We start from the raw sequence: 24783 nt of genomic DNA, 5'->3' as shown, positions 1-24783 counted from the left end.
TCTCTTTAATGACAGCAGGATGCTAGCCTTCTGCGGGTGTCTGCTGATCTCACTTTAATGACAGCAGGATGCTAGCCTTCTGCGAGTGTCAGTTGTTCTCACTTTAATGACAGCAGGATGCTAGCCTCCTGCGGGTGTCAGTTGTTCTCACTTTAATGACAGCAGGATGCTAGCCTTCTGCTGGTGTCTGCTGATCTCATTTTAATGACAGCAGGATGCTAGCCTTCAGCGGGTGTCACTTGTTCTCACTTTAATTACAGCAGGATGCTAGCCTTCTGTGGGTGTCAGTTGTTCTCACTTTAATGACAGCAGGATGCTAGCCTTCTGCTGGTGTCTGCTGATCTCATTTTAATGACAGCAGGATGCTAGCCTCCTGCGGGTGTCAGTTGTTCTCTCTTTAATGACAGCAGGATGCTAGCCTCCTGCGGGTGTCAGTTGTTCTCACTTTAATGACAGCAGGATGCTAGCCTTCTGCTGGTGTCTGCTGATCTCATTTTAATGACAGCAGGATGCTAGCCTTCAGCGGGTGTCACTTGTTCTCACTTTAATTACAGCAGGATGCTAGCCTTCTGTGGGTTTCAGTTGTTCTCACTTTAATGACAGCAGGATGCTAGCCTTCTGCTGGTATCTGCTGATCTCATTTTAATGATAGCAGGATGCTAGCCTCCTGCGGGTGTCAGTTGTTCTCTCTTTAATGACAGCAGGATGCTAGCCTTCTGCGGGTGTCTGCTGATCTCACTTTAATGACAGCAGGATGCTAGCCTTCTGCGGGTGTCAGTTGTTCTCACTTTAATGACTGCAGGATGCTAGCCTTCTGCGGGTGTCTGCTGATCTCACTTTAATGACAGCAGGATGCTAGCCTTCTGCGGGTGTCAGTTGTTCTCACTTTAATGACAGCAGGATGCTAGCCTTCTGCGGGTGTCTGCTGATCTCACTTTAATGACAGCAGGATGCTAGCCTTCTGCGGGTGTCTGCTGATCTCACTTTAATGACAGCAGGATGCTAGCCTCCTGCGGGTGTCAGTTGTTCTCTCTTTAATGACAGCAGGATGCTAGCCTTCAGCGGGTGTCTGCTGATCTCACTTTAATGACAGCAGGATGCTAGCCTTCTGCGGGTGTCAGTTGTTCTCACTTTAATGACTGCAGGATGCTAGCCTTCTGCGGGTGTCTGTTGTTCTCACTTTAATGACAGCAGGATGCTAGCCTTCTGCAGGTGTCAGTTGTTCTCACTTTAATGATAGCAGGATGCTAGCCTTCTGCGGTTGTCAGTTGAACTTGGTTTTAGTGGCAGTGAGATGCTAGCCGTCTGCTGTGTCTGGTGTACTCCTTTTTAGTGGCAGCGAGATCCCAGCCTGCTGCATGTGTCTGGGGAAATATTTTTAATGGCAGAAGGATGCTAGCCTTCTGCCAGTGTCTGCTGACCTAAGTTTATTTCTTTGCTACCTACCTCATGAATATTAATGAGGTAGGTCAGATTGCGACCACTCTGATTCTGAATTTTACAAACAGACCTATAAGTACAAAGGTCTGTTTGCAAAATTCCCAAATATACTAGTCACATATTGCAGCAGTTTTTGTGGCCTGTATAGTACATCTGGGCTCAAATTGTTTTGTTTCTGCTGCAGAAAAGAAACCTTATTCTTTCAAGGAAATCATTAGAGAATGAAATGCAGGTACATGTATATATATGCATACAGAGGCGAACCGTGGGTTGCCAGCGCCTGGGGCAAGGCAAGTATCCTCCACTTTTCTAAAATGTTGCGCCCCTAAGAATGCCCCTAAGAATTTTGCACCCGGGCAACCGCCCCTGTTGCCCCACCCACGCTACGCCACAGTATGCATAGATTCTATGATGTAGCATTGCTCCCATGTCCCAAAAGTCCTAACCAGCCATCATCGAGGCGAATGGCGGTGCGCTGCAGCGCTTGGCAAAAAAAAAAAAACTATACATACATAAATAAATACCCCGACTGCCACATGTGAGTTATCTATTAAAAATTCTAAATAATTAAACACTGTAAAATGTTGGGACAGTAATGCTGCAGAGCCCTGGGATGCACTTAATGCAGGGAGTTGGAGCGGAAATCTAGCAAATGCACTTTGGGGGCCATCCCAACATTTCCAGATTGTGTTCGAAAGCAGAAATACTTCAAGAAGCAGTCTGCGCCTGCTGTGATGGCTAGAGCAGCAGTCTGCAGCCTTTACTGCATATAGAGCTACTTATGTTCAGTGTTAATCGTCTGGGCTACTGATATTATTAGTGTTGTAATAGTGACCACATCAGACAAGATTACAACCCATGCAAGATTACCAGCAGTAGCCACCTCAGTGCATCAGGCAAGGTTGCCAGCAGTGAAGTAAACAAGCATTGGCACAGCCAGTATGTTTCCCCTAAGCGCAATCTATTGACTATGCCAATGTTTTTTTAGAACATTTTGCACACCAGTGCAAGCTGCTGTCAACTTGGCTTAAAGCTAAAAAGAAAACCGTAATGACACGGCCAGCATTGGCCATCTCATCGGACTTTTGTTTCCTTTAAGCCGTGTTGCAAAGCAGCCCATGCTGCTGTGTAACATATAAACAGTCAGCGTTGGTGGTCAAGCAACACGAGGGAGGAGGGTGGGAAAGACATTGTAGAGTGGGAGGAGGGCACGGGTGAGGAGGGAGGGTTGGGTGAATCCACGGGGAGCTGCAGGAGGTTTCAAGTGCTAAATGAAACAAGGTAATACTATTGAGTTTGCTGGAATGGCAAATAACACCAGCCTCTGACCAGAGCATGCACTCCTTAACTTTAGTGAGAAATTCTCCACAGGATGAAGATCACCATCGTTCATCAGCAAAGATGGCCCAGCTCTTGCGCCTACGTGCTGCAGAGGGAAGCACCGCAGTCCAAAACCTCACATGGTTCATGCGTCCATCCTCTGGGGCCAGCGCATGGCTCGCTGTTAAACCCTTCTCTGCCAGCAGCGCTGTCACAGCCTTCTGCCACACACTCTCATGGTTCCACCAGCTGCACTGCTTCATCGGAAACACCCGTCCTTGCTCCGTAGCCTAGTCAGGCTCCTGCTGTTAGAAAACTATGGTTGTGCGCTCCAACCAACCATTGGAAATGGTGGATTAAAGTTCAAACACGTCTAGACATCACTTTCTAAATAACTACTCATTAATTAATTATTGCGCCCACATACTAAGGGTTATTATCATGAAGTAAAAAAAGAAAGCACTATGACGTGGCCAGCATTGACTGCATCATAGCGTTTTTTTCCTCTAAGCCACTACATGTAAAAACACAGTGGAGGGGATGTTGGGGGGAGGGGGCAAGCAATATGAGGGAGGAGGGAAATCACGGTGAGCGGGACGAGGGGAGGGTGGCACCATGGGGAGTGGGAGGAGGTTGGGGTGTTGGAGAGAGACTGCAGACAAATGCACTCTGTAAGAGTGCATGCAGAAAATAGAAAAGAGTACCTGCGGCCAGTGGAAGGACACTGACCACAGGAAGCAGTACTTGGTCCACGCTCCATGGCATGAACAAAGACTCCAGAGCCAAGGAGGAAGCTGGAGGCCAGAAGCAGCCCCTTTTCAGTTTTAATTACAATAGATTTTTCAAGTACAGCGCAAGCATTATGCCGGCAAAACGTAAAAAGGCCATATTCATTTGAAATGCATTTAGATGAGTAATACAAAACAGCCATTGCTGCAAGGCATCAAAGTAATAATAAGTCTCTGCAATGCTGCAAGGTTTATCACTCAAGATCAGCTTTTAATATTCCATATATTAAAACGTTTAATGCATAAAGTATATTTATAAAGCACAAATTCACCCTGAAGAGCATCTTCTAGATGAAATAACAAGTCATTGACTGGAATTGCTGAACTGGAAATTCAGCTGAAAATTCAATTGGAAATTCATCTATTTTTCTCAAAACATCAGCTTATAAGTCCTGAAATACACACGTTTTCATCTTGAATGTATGCTTTTCAATCTTATTGTACATTTATTAATGAGACCAAGCAAACACTTGTAATTTAGTAGGCTGGGCTGCACACAGGAGAGCTACTTACAAGTAGCTAGAGAACCACCAGTAACTCACAAGCTACTCATTGGAAAAGCCTGAATTCGAGAATGGAAAGCAACAGAATGTGCAAGTTAACTCAGCAGGTTGAGCACTTGTACCTGTGTTACTCTGTATCAAATCAGTGGAGTTCAAACAAAGTTGACTTTCCTTTTAAGTGGGTAAAATTGGTGCAATCATGTTACTTCACCCAAATACCTCCAACACAAGTGACAAGAGATGCGCTACTCTGTGGTATGTCCCACTTTATAAATAGACATTAATTCCTCAATGTTCATACACCACAGCATGGACAGCTCGGGCTGTGACAGACAATTGGTCTGGTGTTAGAAACTGGGTTTCTGGTTGGCAAAGGTATGCATCCTGTCCAAGCAGGAGCCACAATCCTAATCATGGTAAATCAGATACACCATAAATTAATCTGTGCTCACCCTCTGGTAGCTTGGCACAGAGCAGTATGGCTTAACTTAAGAGCCAATGTGTAAAGAATTTGTGCAACACTTCAAACAGTAAGACCGTGAAAACACCACAAAAAAACTCTACACCAGTTTAGAAAAACAGCTTATATTCTTATGAACAAAACAAGAACAAAACCCCAATAGGTATAACCGGAGTTATGAATTTTTAAAGATGAAATGAAACTGTTTCAAGGTTAAAAAGTTAAAGTTCCAAACTGAGCTATCTGGTCGTGTTAGACTGGGTGAATCTAAAAGTTCTGGCCAACCACGATTGAGTACGGGTAGGATAAAGGAACCAGCCTTAGCCCGCTGAAAAGTACTTTAGATGCGTTGTCGATGGACCAAAAATGCGGGAAGCAAACGGCAATACGATATCATCGAAGCACAGGATTGAAGGTTATGCACCAGTGCCAAGCCAAGTTTGAGATGCGTCGGAAACTAGAGATTATGCGCCGCGCAGATGGGGATGCGGTGTCTGTAGTCCTCGCAGCAGCGGTGATGCTTTAGTGTCAGGAACATGCACCGGTTCCGATCAGCTCAACGGTGTTGACGCATGGGTTCTGGTTATAGCAGCACTTTAACCCACTTCCAAGAGCCCAGGACTGGATTGGCACCACTTGGCAGGGCATGAATTGCAGCAAGCAAAGTCTAGGTGCTGTTTCAGGAAGATTTCAAGTCTTTGATGTCCCTGAGACTTAGAACAGGGGGCAAGCCAGCACGCCCTTGTAGTCACTCTGGGTTCAAGTGAGATGGGTCCAGTCCTTCCTCAGCAGGGCAGAGGTAGCAGGCAGCTGGGCAGCACAGCAGAAAAACAGTTCTTTCAGAGCAGCAGAGTGGCAGTCCTTGTAGCAGCACAGCAATCCTTCCTCCTGGCAGAGTTCTTCACAGGTCCAGTAGTATACTGACTGGTGGCGGCAATAATCAGTTGTGCCTTTCAAGTAGGGGTGACTTCAAAGAAGGGTCTTTGATGTTTACAGAGGTCCTTTTTTCCTGTCCTGGTGTCAGACTCACTACAGGGGGATATGCGGCCTTTTGTGTGGGGACAGGACACAGCCTATTCAGGTATAAGTGTCAGCTCCCCCCCCCCCATCCTGCCCAGGATGACCCATCAGGGTGTGGATGGCCTTTCAGTCACACCTAAGGTCCCTCTGTGTGTGGCTGCCTAGAAGGAATGCACAAATGCCAGCCGTCTCGCACCCCAGATGTGTGTTGGAGACAGCCTGCAGGTACACAGGGCTAACAGCAGAAAAATGTAATCTTTCTAAAAGTGGCATTTTTAAAAGGGTAATGATAAATTCGACTTTACCAGTGAAGAGGATTTATCACTACTATTCCAGAGACATGAAACATGGCAGATCTATTCTTTCTCAATCAGGAATTACAGCTTACAAAGTGTGATAAGAAATTCCCAATGTTAGCCTATGAGAGGGGTTTTAAATGCCAAGTCGACATGGCAGTGTAAACTGCACACACAGGCTCTGCAGTAGCAGGCTTGAGGCATGTTTAAAAGGCTACTTGAGTGGGTGGCACAATCAATTCTGGAGGCCCACTAGTAGCATTAAATTTATAGGCCCTGGTCACAGGTAGTGCATTCTACTAGGGTCTTACAGGTAAATCAAAGATGCCATTTATGAATAAATCAATCCAAGCAAGTTTAGGGGAGCGAGCACAAGCACTTTAACACTGGTTAGCAGCAGTGGTAAAGTGCACAGAGTCCTATGGCCAACAAATAGAACTCATCAAAAAAGAGAGGAGGTTGGCAAAACGCTTGGGGGTGACCCTGCAGAAAGGGCCATTTCGAACACCTGGGCATCAAATTAAAAGTGGCTTCCATTAGCAAAACAGATAGCAAAAACAGTGGCCCACATTTACCAACCTGGGCAGTTTAAACTTGGAAGTGCAAGCTGTAAATGTTTTGGGATGGGAGACAGCATACATGTATGTTTGCTGTAGGCAATGTGTATGGTAATAGCGGAGAAGACAAGTAGTACAGATCTACCCAAAAGATCCACAAACAGCCCAAAAACGGACCCATACCCTGTTCTGTGAGATTAGCCATTCAGACGCTGCTAGATTGCCGTATATAGGCCAGTCTGATCCTGAGTATGGAACTAGCCCCGGGGGCAGGAAAGAGCAATCGCACAGGGGGGCTTAGCTGGGCCTAGCTTTAGAGGGTGTTTGAGGCCACTTACATATGTTGCACATATATCATCAGAACTATGAACATAAAACGTAAATGACATGAGCATCATAGGCCTTCCTCGTAGGCGAGATGGGCTGGTTGGAATTGGAGAGGTGGATCCAGTTGGGTCGCGGTTACTTAGAAGCTGCAGGTGAATTCTAAAAGGAAGAGTCCAATTGACATCTTCTGAATTGCTAGAGGAATAGGTGTAATCTGAGAACCCTGCGTGAGTTTGTTCCAGCGTCAAGTGGTCCACATGGAGAAGATTTGTCACCTCGTCATTTCTGTTTCTTCTTCTTGGATCGCTAATCAGCCAGAGTGGAATCCGATGCTTAATTTGTGTCGATGGTTGCCGGTGGTGGACACCGGATCTCCTCTTTTATGAGGACTATAACTTATTTACCATTTCTAGACTTTGAAAAGAGGAGGTAGAGAAAGATTGGAAAATAGTGAGAAGTGGAGAAATCAGGGATGAAGCATAACTTGCAGGAGGGAGATAAAGAGACAGGAATTGAAGGGTGGGGAAGAAAGAGGCATGAGGTGGAAGGAAAGCAAAGCAACCGTGGTGTTCAGCAATCTTAGCATTCAACAGCACAGACATCAGACTGTTAAGAGCGTGTTTGGGCCCCTGAACTTATGGTATGGATTCAGACCAGGCCTTGAAGATCAGGGTGAGTCTCTCATTGAATGCACAGCTCACCCTCACATTCACCCAATCATTCTAGCTTATCCTTTCATCTCTAAGTGCATTTAGCTTCATCTGAACACAGTGGCTGGTTTTGCCAATGCACCAATTTGCAAGGCATGGCAGGGCTGCCAGCAGAAGTAGCGCAGTTCTCAGGGTAATTATGCGCATGTTTCCTTTCCATCCTGTAAGAAGCAAGAGCTGCTGTTATGGTTATTAGTGATGGGACGGTGCTCCTGCACCATGATGGCCTCTACAGTCATCCTATTCAAGAAGCCAAATTCCCTGCAGTGGTTTCCAGTGCTCAGGTAAATTGTATTGGGGACCAGCCTCCCCGTGTGTTGGGGGGCGTGGAGGAGTGGGGGTGATGGCAGGACTAATTTATACGTGCAGAGACATCCTGCACACATAAAACAAATAGAGCCCAACATGGAAGGGAGACATGTGGTCAGATTTTCCCAGGCATGTGTCTATCCCGGCAATTTATAAAAATAGGGTTCAGAAATATAAAATATAAAAAAACTGAAATGTATCTGTTTTGTCTTACTACCAAAACCATATGAAAACCATAACTCTGCCCCAATAAACTGCTTCTGACCTCACACATGTTGTGACAATTGACATCACCAATGACAGTGATGTCAAGGGTGCGAGCACAAATCGTGTTCCCATTGACATTATCAATGACATAACTGCAGATATAGTGTATTTTTTTGTTTTGATATTTTTTATTATTTAATGAGATTGTGCTGGTAAGATCTGTTACTTATTGGTATAAATATTGTGAGGTCTCAGGTAGGTCACCTGGGTGGAGAGTTTAAGTTTTTATAGCAGAATGCTGCAAGGAATAGTTTGGGTACCAAAACTTAACAGGTGAATTTCAGGGGTTTTCATTATTTTATGCCATCCAGCATTCATCTGCCTCGCGCTCAACATACTGTCGGCTGTGCACAGCTGCAGGTGCCCATAGGGCCTCGCCGCCTGAGGCTATACATCCCATAATTCCCTTGACACAAACACGGCTAAGATGACATTGACCCATTTTGATCCCTTTATGAGAATTTTCTGAAATTTTTTTATTTTGCAAAAGGGCGCTCGGTTTCTGGGAGCAAGATGGTTGCCTCCGTCTTCTTGATTATTTGAAAATGTGAAAATATACCGTAAGCTAATTGCATTTCTTACTATTTTCTTAACATTTTTCTGCTCTATTCCTTTTCCTCCGTTGGAGCCCTGGTGGAAATATCATTATATGTTATGGCTCTAAAGAGAGATAGAGAAAGCGAGATAGACAGAGAAAGTTTGCTCCAATATATAATGATATTTGCACCGGGGCAGTATTGGAGGGAAAGAATTGTGAAACCAGTGAACAAATACTAACGTGTAGCTCTGAGGTTTTTCACAGAGAGCACATGAATCAGGACTATCTTTAATATAAAGAAAATGGAGCAACTGTATTTTGACTCCAATTTAGATGTGTCTTCATACTTTAAAAGTATATACATGCATTTGTTCCACCCAGTAGTATTTACACGGCACACAGATATAGGAGGTTCAAGGTACTCGACTCCCATGCCTTGGTGCACAATGATTTGTAAAACATACCAGAGTGTATCCCGTTTGCTCTATGTTTTGTTGCACAAGCAGTAAACAGAGTGCAGAGGAGGATTCGCGCTGGTTTTGCACTGTTCACCTCGGTATGAGATGAGACCACAGTGTAATAACACCAGTGAAATAACATCAGCTAATATCAGAACGCGTGCTCACTTTTCTGTACCTTCACACCAGAGGATGGCTGGAACTTTACTTTATGGCTTGTATTGTTGTTATTTCCTCTTCCTCTCGTATTCGGTATGGTATTGTAGAGAGGCTAATGGTAGGGCACCAGCTCAAGATGATGTCACTTCCGTTTTCCCTGGCTTTTGGGGAATTTACTTCAATGAAGGGTAGAAAAGAGAAAAGAACCCACCTGTTCACTGAACTGCTGCAGCAGGCGCATTAACCGCCTGGGCTACTGTAAAAGCCGATATATACAACAGCTAAAACTTGAACCTTTGGTAAACAGGTCGAACAAACTCAAAACCAAAATATGGATTTTTAATACTGTCGCTGTAATTCCATCAAAAAATAAAACTTCCGACAACGCTGGAGATGTCTCTGGAAATGAACAGGGACAGGTCTTGGGGAGAGCCTGTTCTGAGCGCTTTCAGATGTGTCAGATGAAAGACCTACGGAAGAGGGAGATGATGTCACCAGCCGAGGATCAAACATTGCTGTCAACCGGGGAAGCGGGCAGGGCACAAGTCCTAAAAAAAGAAGTGGGGGGACTCTCCAAGGTAGGCGTGATCACAGGAAGTGACATCACGACAGGAAGTGACATCACGACAGGAAGTGACATCACGACAGGAAGTGACATCACGTGTAAGGCAGATCTATCATTTGCATATATTGCAACAAAAGTAGAATTAGTGTGTTGAAAAAAGCAGAAGAAAAGCACATACTAGAAACTACAATAGTGATTATCAAAACTATAAAATTTATTACGCTACCTAGAACACGACATTTACATTTATTAACAAGTAGAATACACTGACCATGAGAGAAAAAAATGCAAGGTGCACACTTACAGTTAAAGCCTTATACTCTCTACATCTGTTATTTCAGACATTATGGGACATGTTATATTGCCACAGGATGTCTGGCCATGGAAAAATGTGAGACAGCTTATAGCATTGTAAGCTATCAATTAAAAAACGACCATGCTTCCGCATATCTTTTATTGTGCTGGGCTGTAGGATCAACCTTTCTAGATTGATTATCATCTGCATGACGATGAGCAATCAACCACCTGTTCACATATGGCACTGGATTCCAAAGAGGAAGACGAGGACCCATGAGGTTGATGAACATTAATGATGAAAGGCGTCCGATACCAAGGCAGTTTCGTATGGGTGACATTACCAAGTTCATTGTGCTGAAACCCCTTTCGCAGTCACTTGAACTCACAGGAAGTGTGTTTATCGCCCTCAAAACAGGTTGCAGTTGCTCTGGAATGTCATTACCACCATTATCAATATAGTCTCTGAAGCCTTCAGATACGCCTTTGTAATTAAGACAGAATCTCCTGCACAGGTTTTGTAGTTTCTCCTCACCTTCAAACCATGGGCTCTCAATGTCATATGGCCACTTCTGTGGGTTGAGAACATCTATCTCTGAGGTAAGAGTTAAAAATTCATCTGTCCGAGAGGATGTGGCCGACCTATTGCTTGCAGACTGCGCATACAACCTAGAACGCAAGTTATCTGCTAGATTCTGATAAAACTGGGGAAGGTTTATTTTGACCTGCCCACGTGAGTCCTCACAGCTGATTGCCACTCCTCTAAATAAGCCACTCTCAATAGCTTTTTCAGCCTCCTTCCTGTGTGTCCCTGGAAACTCCTTAAGCTTTTCAATCGCCCTTACTGAACGATTGATGAGCTGGTAAGCTCGTGGCAGAGTCACTTCATCCCTTTGAAGTGCTTCCGACAGTGTCCCAATCTCATGAACTGCATCTGCAACACCAGCTAGATTGAGCACAAAATCGGAAGATGTCAGAATTCTATTCAGCCCGCTGAAAGTAGACCGGTGTTTGGCATCACGAGAAGTACTTAAACTTGCCTGAACAAAATGCTGGTGAAGGGCTGGGTATGACTCCCACACTGCTCGTATTGCCCTTTTGCTAGAAGCAATCCACCGGATTGAAAATACTCGCCCAATTTTCAAAATTGCAATCTCTAGCTCTTTTGCACATGCAGAAAGTTCCCGCTGATTTTTGGGAGACTGGTGGTACACAGCATACAGTTTTTCAAAAAATGATGCAAGGTGCTTAAGGCCTGGCACTGTATCAACGGTGTCCGCTACACTGAGCTCAAGCCGGTGGCATAGACAGTGCCATTTTACAAGTCGAGGGTATTTAGAACATAGCCTCTCCAAAACACCAGAGTTTCTCCCAAGCATTACACTGGCACCATCACTGCACACCCCTATCCAATTGTCAGCAAGGAACGTGTTGGAAAACCCATGTTTTTCCAGACATTTCAAGAGTGAGGACTCAATGCACTCTGCATCGCCCCTAGGCAACTCAAGCAAGTCAAGGAAAAAGGTTAGGGGCTCTTTTCCATTGAATGCAGCACGAACATAAATAATTAAGACAGTCAATGAAGAATGGGTTGTTGACTCATCAATATAAACAGATATTTTTGGAGCCTGTTCAACAATGCCTATGCAAAGCTTTCTCCGCATTTCCTCAGCAATGCAATCAGTTATCTGTGCTGCAGTGAATTCGCTGTGTAGAATCGAGCCCATATCTGACTGATTAGCAACCTGCAAAGCTACTAGACCTGGAAAGTCTGAAAAGGGGCGATTATTTTTTGCACAAAAGTAAAGAGTGCGAAACACCTTAACCGTTGAAGCATGAAAATGCCTCTGCTGCTCCAGGAACGTTGACGGCAGTACCTCCTTCTTGGATGCATCTTGGATAGCACATGCATTACAATGTGCTTCAGAAAGTTTATGCTTATGAATTTTTTTCCGCAGTGAGCCTAACTGGCTAGCTTTTGTTGGGCCAGATGCAGCAATGCTCCCAGTGACCCATTCTCTTGACAAACCCACACCCTGTGATGCTCCAAGTAGCTTAACCTCACTGCATATGTTGCAGCCAAGGCGGCCATTTTCACAACTTAGCCATGTATACTTTTCTTTAAATTGAGCCCACTGATTGTGGTCCCAACACTCTGGCAAGGTGGTATCCCTTTCAAAAGTGGTGCCCACATCTTGAATCTTTGTTGAAGAGTCTTCCAGTGGAGAAGGTGGAATCGATCCTTGGCTTGACATCAATTTCTCCGAATCTTGTGCAGGTACATCTTTCAAGCACGCACCGGGTTGTACTAGGCTACTTTCCGAATCAAACCGCGATCTCTTATTCGCATTCACAAAGAAATCCATTATGCTGGATTTGCGTTTGCTTATTTCTGTAGAAAGCAGAAAGCATTGGGTCAGTTTTATATTTTGCATCTGTCACTCATTCACTGATGGTTGGCGAGGAGAAAAAATTGCTTGGCAAAAATGTTTTCCGTATTACTTTTGGCACGTAGCTAAATGTTTGTGGCGGTATTATAATAAAAAAGAGAACGTCACAAAATGCCCTTTTAAAACAGAAAAATTCCCTCAATTCGCAGAAAGCGTTGGGTCAGTTTTATTTTTTGCATTTGCCACTCATATTCACTGATGGTTGGCGAGGAGAAACATTTGAAAAATCGCTTGGCAAGAATATTTTCCGTATTACTTTTGGCACCTAGCTAAATGTTTGTGGCCCAATGAGCCACCCATCCTGGTCTGTGGTGGTATCATAATAAAAAAAAAAGAGAGAAAGTCACAAAATGCCCTTTTAAAAACAGAAAAATTCCCTCAATTCGCAATTGATGATCTTCGATTTTACCGGTGTGATATTGCTCATTTTGTTTCCCATGTCATGTATGAACATTACATTAAAAAGATTTGTGGTCATAAATGAACAAAACATTTTCTGCCAAAGAGTATTCGCGCTTTTTACCTCTCTTGGCTACCACTGTTGCAGCATCCGTGTTCGGGGTACAAGGTAAAGTTTGCGGTCTGGCAGCAGCTGGCTGGGTTAATTCCTGGTGATCTGTGTTGTGTCCTGGGTGAGCATGGGACCCAACGCGGCCCTGTTGTGCTGCAGGATGAACCATTGCAGGTGTGAGCAGGACAAATGCAAGGCAGGGAGATCTTTTGAATAGGATGGCTCCCAAGATACTGTAAGCTGTAGTGTAAAAGAGATTCCACATTAGGCAACTGTCAAAATGTTCATAGTTGAAGGAATGGTGAGTCACCGCCAGTCATTCCTTACAAACGATTCTGAGGCATTCCATAGATGTACATCAAGCTTGAGCACCCACATTTTTATATTTGAAGAGGTTAAAGCGCTTTTGGATGTTGGCGACACAGCAGTTTGCCTTTAATGAATGCATGGAGACCTTTCAAAAGTGATCATTTTGAACCCTCAACTTAGAAACATCCATGCTTCCTTGCCCGAACGACAAGCACAAAATAAAAATGGAGAAATACAGATAAAATGGGCACAAGAAAATAGAGCCGTCGTTAATCTGAAAAATCATTGAGAAAGCAGTGTGCACCAACTTTTTACTTTCAAGCAGCCCGGGACAATTCCGGCCACTTCTTTGCAATGCAATAGGTCTTGCAATTTGCAATTTGCAAGACTTTAAGCTATTAGTATTCTAAATAACAATGCCTTTTCTTTATGTTTTAAAACCCAAAGCATAAATAAAAGACATTGTCATTTATAATTCCAATAGCTCACATTTGTGTGAATGCGAGCCCTATTGCATTGCAAATGCTTGTTTCTTTAGAATGCGAGCCCTATTGCATTGCAAATGCTTGTTTCTTTAGAATGCTTTCTCCCGGACTTTTTTTTGTAATTCACCCCACCAAGATTGGCGTCTTCCATTTTAGAACAATACATGAAATGTGAAAAGAAAAAATAGCTGCCACATCTTTACACGTAAGTGCTCTTGTGTTTTTGTTGCTAGTGTTGCATATCAGCAAACAATCATATTTTTTCTTTTTGCCGATGCAGAAAAGCATTAGCAAAAAGTATTGCCAGTGCCAAAAGGCTGAGTGATGCAAAGTGTAACACCGAGAAGTGAATTCGATATGTGATCTTGCAATCTTAAAAGAAATATCTGTGTTGTTCATAAAGCACGAGTTCGTGTTTCTAGGGGCTCCCAATATGTGAGATAGGGAAACTAATGCCAGAAATAAAGATTTGCCTAAGGCCACAATAAGTTTGGACAAGCATGGAAGAGGGGTTTAAACCCCAGGTTTGCTGCTTCCAAAGTCAGCATTGTAACCATTGCATCACATCCCTTTTTAGGTCTCTTTGCAGATGGAGACAAGGTATCAAAGGAAACATTAAACATTTAAAAACACTTTCGTATCTTTGTGAGTTCATCCGGGCTTTACAGATACAGGATGTGGCTGTGACTTCTGCGCTGCACAGGTGGGGCAGGGGGGCCACGAGAGGTGTTGGAAGGGCACACAGCTTACGTACGTAGACAGTATATGTGTCTTAAATATGTGGGAGGCCTTTGTATCCATGCACTCCTGTTTACGTTTTGTACATTGAGGGATGTATATCACTTACTCCATTGGTGTATCGTGTTCATACTGTAATAAATGCACACTACATGAATTACAGATATGTATGTGTGCAGATAGACGCTTTTCATGAGCCTTGTCATTTTTCCATTTCTGTATCTGGTCTTCTGTGTTCTCCTTTTTAGGTCATATCTTGCTTTCTAGAGCACTAGTAGTTATTTGTTTTTTATTTGATTACGATAACCATTAACCCACTAACCTTCGAACAAAAATTAGCCACTGCTCCTTCTCTCGCCTCCAATGGACCTGCCAGTACTACAGCGAGTAAGCTGAAAGTACAAATAAACGCAGTTGTATATGAAATTCCGTTCCCTCACCAAGAAGATACAGGTTTGCGGGGCAGTGAGGTAGATAGAAACCTCCATACTTGGACCCCCTTCGACTGACTTGCAAGTTGTGTCTGCAGGTCGGATTGCTTCCCTCGCTCCGGTTACCAGCAGGACCCTCCCCGGGGCTGGCAGTCTGCTCACAGGACATGTCTCTGGTCGGCGGAAAGGCTCTGCTTGGCCTCTGCCTCCTCTCCTTGCTCACCACTCTCCCCCCGCCAGGACGAGGGGTGCCGATGAAAGACCCCGGAAGTAACACCGCCAGGCGGGGGAGCAACCGCTTTCCAGAGGTAAGTCAATGATATGTTCCCATTTCCAGACGACGTGCCATGCTAGCATCATCTGTTATAACTATAAAACATATTCCCCTAACCTGCCGTGTGACCTCAGGCAGGTCGGTTTCACCACCATTGCATTCCGGCGGGATCGAGAAAGTAAAGCGTGGATGCCTACTTTACAGGGGGTATCTATCTGCAGCAGGCGCAGTGGCACCTACGTCTATAGGGCATGCTTAACCTTGATTGTTCAGTTTTATTTTGCTTGCATGTAAAAAAAAAAACGCGTGCTCCCTTGCTACGCTCTGCTAATTCGCACATTTCAGACTTAACAGAAGGAACGATGTAAATGCACACATAGTACTTACTCGAGTGGAGTCAAATTAAATCCGTAGCAGCAGGCGAGGCCGGGAGAGGGCACCAGGCGAGGGCGGGAGGGGGCACCAGGCGAGGGCGGGAAAGGACAGCAGGCGAGGCCGGGAGGGGGCACCGCACCAGGCGAGGGCGGGAGGGGGCACCAGGTGAGGGCGGGAGGGGGCACCAGGCGAGCGAGGCCGGGACTGGAGAGGGCAGCAGGCGAGGCCGGAAGTCTGGTGCAGGAAGCGGCGGCAGGTCAGGCAGCAGGCAAAGGGGTCACGTGACGTCACTCGCTCCAAAAAAGCAAAGGAGCTCATTGAAGGAAAGCGCGAAAAATAAAGGGCATGTTGCGGGTGGGCGGGACTGCCGAGTTGCAGACCCACCCATTCATTGGGTGAGGTCGGAATCGGATCCTTGGCGTCTATTGGGTACCCTGCCAACGGTGCACCTGGTAGGTGCAGGGGCGTGGTAACCGGCGTGCTTGGACCCGGAAATGATTTGTTTACTTTGTGCCTCGGCCTATGATGGACGGCGCGGTTTTGAATTAGCAGGGTGGACGGCGTCCACCCTGAAAAACCCGCGGAAATAAGTGGGGGGATGCCGTCCACCCGCGTGGTACCCCGACTCGTGCCCTGGAAGCGGGGATTAGGAATCGGGAGATAGATTAGGGAAAGTTTGCACTCGTTCAAACCAGGGAAGAACCTTATTTGCCTCGTACTTGCTGTGTGTTTATTCAAAGTTTATTACTCCGGCCCCAATCATCTAATTTTTTTTGTATCATAACAAAAAGTAGAGCATAACGAATTTGCTCACTTTCCTGTATTAGTGTGTAATCAAACAATTTCGTCTTTTTTTTTTATGTGAAAGGTTAAGCTAAGAGCGTCGTGGTAATAATTTGCACCAAAGTGCTAATCATGAATTTTAAACTAGCGGTGTGTGAAATTTCCTTAATTTGCTTTTGCGTAATAACACACATTTTTGGAAATATTAAGTAAGTAATTACTAAGTCTGGGCAGTGAACTCTGCTCCGCTCGCGTAGTTTGCTGAGTTATCCACACTCTGCGTTACGCTGAGCTCGCGGAGTTCTGAAAAACTCAGTCCAGTTAGTGAAGTTATTTTCCTTGCTCGTGTTCGTCAACCTCAAGTTGGCAAGCGCAAGCGAGGAAAATCCACCTCTTGGCGAGATTTCTCAACACGGGCTGTTAGATTTCTCATGGCAAGTTGTCACCTATGCTTGCGCCCGCTTGGGTTGAGAAACCATCCGTTCGCGGTGAGGAAGCAATGAGAAAGCTGCTGCTCGAGTAAAAATCTACTCGAGCGGCACAAAGGAAGAAGCGCCCGCTTGCGCTGTGCATGGTGCCGTCCGCGATGATTGCACAGTGCGGACAAGCACCTGGCACTGAAAATCATCACGAACAGCATTTATCTAATGAGCTTGCGGAGCTCTGGGTAGCGCTGCGGAGTTACGCGGAACTCTGCGAACTCCGCAAGGCTTAGTAATGATAATAATTTAGAACAAAATGCATCCTCATGTCAATTTTTGATGTGACGCAACACAAAAAGATGATGGACGGAATGTTGAACATTGTCAAACATTCACCCCCAGTCACAGATCTGGGTTTAATCTATCGTTATTTTTCTCACCACGCCACCCCAGTTCAGACATAGCCATATGCAAATCAGTCTTGACCCTGTGCCTCATGGGAACAGTCCAGACCGAACTGCCAGACCATATCTTCCCTGGACAGGAATCAAGCATCCTAGGACCGGTTTCGGGCTTTCAGCCCTCATCAGCCAGGATAGCATGACTCCAGTGGCATAGTGAGCACGGGACCCACGTCTGGGCATACCCTTCCCACTTAGGGTGAAAATCCTGGCTGAAAAGGTCCTAGGATGCTTGTTTCCAGTCCAGGGAGGACGTGGCTTGGCAGTTCGGGCTGGACTGTTCCCATGAGGCACAGGGTCAAGACTGATTTGCATATGGCTGGGTTCAAACTGGAACGGCATGGTGAGCAAAGAAACGAAGGATTTAGGCCCAGATCTCTGTACTGGGGTGAATGTATGACATTGTTCTGCATTCTGTCTATCAACTGTTGTTTTTGCATTTGTCACCCCGAGTGGGAAGGGTATGCCCAGACGTGGGCCCCGTGCTCTCTGTGCCACTGGAATCAAGCTATCCTGGTTGAAGAGGGGTGAAACGCCGAAACCGGTCGTAGGATGCTTGTTTCCAGTCCAGGGAGGACCTGGCTTGGCAGTTCGGGCTGGACTGTTCCCATGAGGCACAGGGTCAAGACTGATTTGCATATGGCTGGGTTCAAAATTTCACTTGGAGACCAGTTTTTCTTCTGGACTGGAGAAGCCCCTTCCTGTATACCTCTGTTGCTCTGTTCCCTTTCCCATCCTATTGGGGAAATACTCCAAATAGGCAAAGTAGGCACCGGCCGATGGGCCCCACTCCTTTCAGGAGCCCAGCGACAACGGATCCAAATACAATCTAAAGTACATAAACCAGAGACATCAGATTTACATAACAGTTTGTCTCTTAAAAGCTGCTGTCAGTTTGTATTAGGAGGTAATTTGCAAGGGGGGGGGGCGAAATTACGACTGCCTAGGGGCCCCCACAGGGTTTAATCCAGCACTGACAGTTATCAGGTTAGGAAGGAGTTAGAGAGAGTGTATGAATCGTCACAAACTTGAGTGCTGTGGGCTTTCATCGACTTCCAAGGCAAAGTAAAAACTCTTACTCCTCACCCCAAGTGCTAGAGTTACTACTCCGTAATTGTAAGAAGTTGTGGCGTATAATTGGGCAGTAGTAACACCATTTAGGGCTGATGGGTACCATTTTGTGGATAGCTAACAAGCATACATGGAGCCCTTTTTGGCCGTAAACATAAGTTTGAGGTAGTGAATGGGTTTATGAGTATGACCCAATGGGCCTAATTACGAGTCTGGCGGTCTGGGGACCGCAGGCTTGTGGTGGCGTGGCGGTGGTGGTCTTGCAGCTGCCACATTATGACCCTTGTGGTTGTGCCAGCCTGGGACCACCGACTCGGCCAGGGAACAGCTGTTCCCTGGTGTTTACACAACGGTCAAGAGGCATCTATATGCTTGGCGGGACCACAGAAGTCCCGGCAAGCACTTTACGGCTTTCATCTCCACCACTGATTTCATGGAGGTCTTTCGTCCATGAAAACAGTGTCGGAGATGAAAGAAAGGGGGCCCTGCAGGGCCCCCTTGTGCCTCACACTTTGTGTATGCACATAGGGGGCACAATATGTGCCCCCTGTGTGCATGCACAGAAGTTCCAGCACGCCATGGATTTTTCAGTCCATGTCGTGCTGGAACCATTTTTGACGTTCGCATTGCGGTGCCTATTTTATAGGCACCGTTGTGGGAACACCAATGGAATCACCCACCAATGACAACAAAAGTCAATATTTGGCAGGTGGTTCTCAGTGCAGGTTTGGTGATGTGGCGGTGGGGCGGTCTCGCCGCCGCACCGTCAGACTTGTAATGAGGCCCTAGGTGTTGTTGATCATTCTTGCTCTGTCCTCATCCTGCTGAATTTAACCTCTAAATGAAGTCTCTATTGGTCAGTATAAAGCAGTCGTCTGACTGCTATTAAAACATGGGGATTACTTGAGGTTGTATGAACCTGCCTGCTGGTGTCATTTTCTCTTGATTGTCTCATGGTCAATTCATCCAGGTAAGTTGCATCCTAGTGATATATCTAGAACGTCTTCATGTTTTGTGGTAGTGATTTTTTTGTCTAATGATACGGCTTTAAAAACTGCCACTGTGTTCCCAAAATATATCCAGAAAACATGTCAGTGAACGCCTGCCTGCGCCAACTTTATTCACATGATATTCATTAACAGGATGTGTTTTAGTGTATCAATTCTCATCATAAAGTTCTCTTTAAATGGAAATTGTGGCTGTTTCTAGCCAGGATGATCCACGGTCTGCTTTGCCCTTGGCATCCATATTTTGAGGGGCAGCTGCATTCACCTGTTCTTGGATGATTTTAGGCGACATCATTGTGAAGGTGTAGCATAACCCTGTAGCTATTTGACTGAGCAAAAATGGTGCCACTGGCGATGATATTTCTTGTGCCTCATATGTTCAGTGGCTTGGCATATAGTGCGATGAGACGTAATTCAAGCAAGGAAACTGAGGGCATTATTTAGATCTCCGCGGATGGAATACTCCGTCATATCCTGTCCGCCGTATTACAAACTCCATAGCAGATAATGGGATCGTAATACGGCGGACGGGATTTCCGTCATGTCTGTGATGGGAGTATTTCCCTCCGACACGATCTAAATCAGGCTCTGAGGCTCATTCCCCTCTGATAGTGTAGAAAAAGATAGATGAAAGTGGGATGCAGATATCCCTAGACACCTCTGGCCTCTGATGCCTTGCACCTCCTCTGCTGATGCTAGCGACGCACCTGCTTGGAGCGCTATTTAGCTTAAGAGTGCCTTTGTTCTTGCGTTCTCATTGGCTGGTGTCATTTCCACCACCCATCAAATTTCACCAATGTGGATAGCGACCATCCTCTTCCGCATCTTTGACCCATACATGCTGATAGAGCAAGTGGAAAATGTGTGGGGAATTATCATAAGCTGCACACAATGCCTGCATGTGCACTGTCTCCACCATAGCGGCCATCTTGCAGTGGTGGAACACATGCTGAGACAATAAGGAAGGGCGGTTTGATTTGAATATTCTCTTTTAGTTACAGCTTATTGGGAGGAAAGCGCAGCGGTAGAAATGCTGGTGGGGTGTTGGAAGTTTTGAAGAGTAGCGGTACCTGTTGAGGACATATATTGTGGAATTGGTAAATGTACAAGTGGTTACATAATTAGTTGAAATAGGAGAACGGCATTCCCTTCTGCAAAATGGTCATAGAAACTGCCAATATTTCTGAATACCCACAAAATTAGGGGGTATGACACAAAGCCCGGTGGCCAATCCCCTTCCTTCCTCTAGGCACACCCAGGTTTGCACCCCTTCATGTAGCTTAGGAGAGGAAAGGTTTTTGTGAATTGGGCTGATTTTCATTTACTTTCGAACCTAGAAAGCCAATTCTGCAGTGATTATTGTGAGTGTCTGAGAATCAAAACTTAAAAATAAAGTTTGTTAGCGGCAGAATCAGGGCCGGACTGGCTGTAGAGGGCACCAGGCGTTTTCCCGGCGGGCCTTAATGGTGGGGGCTAGCTTTGGACCGGTGCGGGCCGTTTTTTTGTCACTGGGTTTTGCAGCAGCACTGAAATATCAACCCCTGTAACAAAAGCAGCAGCAGTGTAGAAGCAGCAGGGTTCCCCCCCACTCCCCCCCCCCCCCCCTATCGGGGGTCGGTTCGAGTGAATTGCCAAGGCTGGTTTGCATTCCTAGTCCGGCTGTCAGCAGAATGCACCATGATGCTTGATATTAAATAGGATTTTCAGTAATGTGAATTATTCGGGACAATTCAAATGTGGGTTGACAGCTGAGAGGTTATTTTCACCACCCATATCAGAATACTCCATGCACAAAAGAAGACACAAAGGTCGTTTTCATGCCCCAGCCTTTTTTTTTTTTTACAATAAACTTGTAACAAATCAAGACTAATTGCCCCATCCACAAAGATTTTCAAGTAAATATGACATATTCTTGAAGTACACCTGACCTACTCCTGAATTCCAGGAGTTAATCACACATATTCATAGAACAGAATTTTTGAGACGTTAAAAATGCAATGGCGAATTGCCTTTCTCCCTGTTGTCACCATTTGCATACATTATTCTATGTACTTTTCAGCATGGTGTGAGGGGTGAGGATCTGTTACCTCTTTCTGTCAGGAAACTGCAGCAGGATGCAGGACTTCTGGTCATTACTCTTCTAAAGTCCTACCCGTGAAGAAATAGGCATTTGTAGGTTTACTTCTGAGTGTTGATGCAGTTTCAGAAAATTCTTGAATCCACAACGTTTCCAGGAGTTTTGAATCTGTAACACTCGAGTACTCCTGGAAAACTTAAGGAAATTTCTATGTGCCCTAATACAAACGTATTCTTGTGTGCATAATTTCAAATGATCTTCAGTTGCGTACAGCAAAGTATCATGCAAGCGTTAATTGCAGAGGTACCTTTTTTCTCTCCACAGGAAAAATGTTTTTCGCCCTTGGAGCGCCCCTCAAGAAAACAAAATGTGAGGGTGTTTCACAGTGGAAACAACATTTCTTTTGTCTTTGACAGGAGTAAATCTCTGACCATTTTCAGGGTGAGAGTAGGCTGAAGAAAAGTTTGTGAATTCCGACAAACTAGCAATTTTCTAGATTTAAATGCACTAATTTGTGTTTTGTGAAAAGGAATCATGAATGTGTACTCATAATGTGTCAGTTGAACTTCATGTGCAAATGGCTTTGTGAATCGGTCATCTAGTGTGGTTGGAGTGCAGGAAGAAGGGCTTTTGCTTGCCTTGTGTCTCTGGGGTCCATGTGACTTACACCACTTGGCTGATGTGATGTCACTGGTCACATGTAATAAATTCTTACAGGTGAATAGAGATGTTATTTTCTAATTACAAGTGAGTTTTGTCCTTAGAACTCGCCTAACCCAACAGTTTGAATAAGAAAATAAAGGAGTTCATAAGAAGTTAGTACAATGTTCTATGGATTTACATAAAAGTAAAAGTCTGGACAGAGTAAAGACTACAAGGTGAAGGTTTCCGGCCATGACTGGTGCTAATCCAGAGATTCTTCTTATGCTCTAGCTCTTGACTGGCTTATACACTAGAGGTGTGTGAGACCGGCCTCGTGGCGTGGGTCCTCCCGACCAGCCAGCTACCCTGCAACCACGCCGAACCTCGATGTTACAGCCTCCCGGCCCCCGTGGGCCTGCCTCCCGAGGGCCGGCCAGATCCCCAACACGCATGCCCGGCGGAGGGAGGGCGAAACCCCCCCAAAACCAGACCGAGAGGCGCCGGCCAGGTGACACCTCTGGTCTCTTCCCCGAGGGAGGCCCGATCGACCACCAGGCCCCCGGTGAGCAGGCGCCTCACCCGCTGGGTGTCTGGAGTCCCTCCAGGACCCCCCTGAACAGATCAAAGGACCAGAACCCCGACACACCGCCCCAGGCACCAGACCCCTCTCCACGAGGGCTCCGGACTTCAAAGAGGAGGGGGAGTATAACAAGGGGTGCTGAAGGGATGGGAGGGGGAGAAGACCTGGACTGACGAGAGCCTGCTGACGCTGTCACGGCTCCTTGAACTCTGAAACATCTGAGCCCTGCTGACGCTGTCGCGGCTCCCCGAACACTGAACCCTCCGAGCCCTGCGGACGCTGTCGCGGCTCCTCGAACGCTGAAACATCCGAGCCCTGCTGACGCTGTTGCGGCTCCCCGAACCATCCGAGCCCTGCGGACGCTGTCGCGGCTCCTCGAACTCTGAAACATCTGAGCCCTGCTGACGCTGTCGCGGCTCCCCGAATTCTGATCCATCTGAGCCCTGCCGACATCGCCGCGCCTTCTCGAACTACGAACCTCCGGTGCCTGCTGAGTGACTCGCGGCCCGCTCCTCCAAGAGAACCGGCAGAGATTGCCGAGAGAAGCAACACCCCCTCAGCTCGAGGATTGAGAGCTGTGCGGCGGGTACTCCGCAGAGACACTGATTCAAAGACTGTCCCGCTACCCCTTACCCCTCATCACGAGACCTCTGCCGCTTGTGGCACTAATTCTGCTTCTGCCTTCCGGATCATAAAGATCCCAAATAACCTATGATAAAATCTATTATCCTGCAACGAGCTACTGTGTGGTGTCCCTCTATCTGAAAATAGTAGTGCAGCATGTGCGATCCTAGGTACGAGACCCTTCCAGGAAGGGCTCCCCGCTCTTGCTCGGCCGAACTCGAGGAGAGGTGGGCCACCGGGTGGTCAGGAACGTATTCTGCACATCCCGGGGGAACGCTTTCCAACATTGGTGGCAGCGACGGGATCCGAGCCAACACCTAGAGATCGTGCAGTAGACGGCTAACGCACTACCCAGAAGAAATGGAAGGAGAAACTTCCCTAGGTGCCGCCGGCACCAACCCGAGCACGACATTCCAAGAGGACCAGTTGGAATCTTATACGCACCGAGAACTGAAACAATTTTGCGAAGACCATGGAATCGCTACCACCGGACTAAGCACGAAAGAGGACTTCCAAGAAGCATTAGGAACCTGGGTCGAGGCGGGGACTCCCCAGACACAAACAGAAGGGGAGCCTCCTAACGAACCCCGAAGCAGCCCAGGGAGGAACGGCGCCCCCGAGGGGGGCCTATCCCCAGAGGAAATAGCGGACCGAGAAAGAAGTCGCAACCACGAACTAGAACTAGCAAAATTGAAAATCGAAGGAGAGATAAAGCTGGCCGAAAAGAAACTGGCGGTAGAACAGTTACGCCTACAAGGAGAGCTGGAGGAAAAGAAACGACAAAGAGAACACGAAGAAAGAAAACTCCAGCTAGAGCACGAACGTAGCCTGAAGGAGATCGAGCTCAAGGCTAAGAATGCAGAAGTCAGACCCCCGGAAGCCCGACCCCCTTCCGCCAACGTGGAACTAAAGGTCCACATCCCCAAAGATGTGGTGAAAGAATACTATAAGAACGACGACATCCAGCAATAGTTCAAAGCCTACGAAGTCGCCATGACCTCACACCGAGTCCCGCAGAAAGACTGGGGGGCTGGGCTGTGGGGCTGGTTCCTGAGCGAGGGAAGAGATACCCTGCTGGACCTGCCCTCCACGGTAATAAACTCCTACAGTCACATGAAAGAGGCCCTAGTAGCCAGATATGGGCTCACCCCTGAAATGTACCGGCAATGGTTTAGAGACTGCAAGAAGATACCCGGTACCACCTGGGTGGAGTACGTGAACTTTTACAGCCGGGCCTTGGACGGGTGGATCAAGGGCAGCAAGGTCTCCACCTTTGAGGAGCTGTTCGACCTGATCGCTTGGGAACACTTGGCCGCTAATTGCTTTATAGAACTACGCCAGCACCTCCTGGACAGCAAACTCACAGACCCTCGAAAACTGGCCGTCGAGGCTGACCGGTGGGTAAACACCCGGGCCTCCCGGGGTCCCGTGGGAGACTACGGCCGCCACAGTCAGGGCCCCCCCCGCCAGAGGGGCGGAGGGAATCAAGGCCGGCCAAGGGAACTTCCGGGGGGATCCCCACGCAGCCCCCC

The 24783-nt window shown here is 46.5% G+C and overlaps 2 protein-coding genes across 2 annotated transcripts in view; one reads left to right on the top strand and one right to left on the bottom strand.

Annotated features, from left to right (window-relative positions):
• ARHGEF9 (Cdc42 guanine nucleotide exchange factor 9) overlaps positions 1-24783 on the top strand; it is a 1163048-nt gene that overhangs the window by 278264 nt on the left and 860001 nt on the right. The window lies entirely within an intron of this gene.
• Positions 10137-12377, bottom strand: LOC146829575 (E3 SUMO-protein ligase KIAA1586-like). Its single transcript, XM_085606516.1, has one exon. It carries the CDS (start codon positions 12375-12377, stop codon positions 10137-10139), a length of 2241 nt encoding a protein of 746 aa, XP_085462642.1.

Source organism: Triturus cristatus, chromosome 5_2 (assembly GCF_964204655.1).
Source record: "Triturus cristatus chromosome 5_2, aTriCri1.1, whole genome shotgun sequence".
In the NCBI taxonomy this organism is placed as follows: Eukaryota; Metazoa; Chordata; class Amphibia; order Caudata; family Salamandridae; genus Triturus; species Triturus cristatus.
This window is presented reverse-complemented; position numbering and strand designations above follow the sequence as displayed.

Bases quoted from the DNA above. Each gene is read 5' to 3' on its own strand.
- LOC146829575 (XM_085606516.1), bottom strand. From the start codon at position 12,377: ATGGATTTCTTTGTGAATGCGAATAAGAGATCGCGGTTTGATTCGGAA.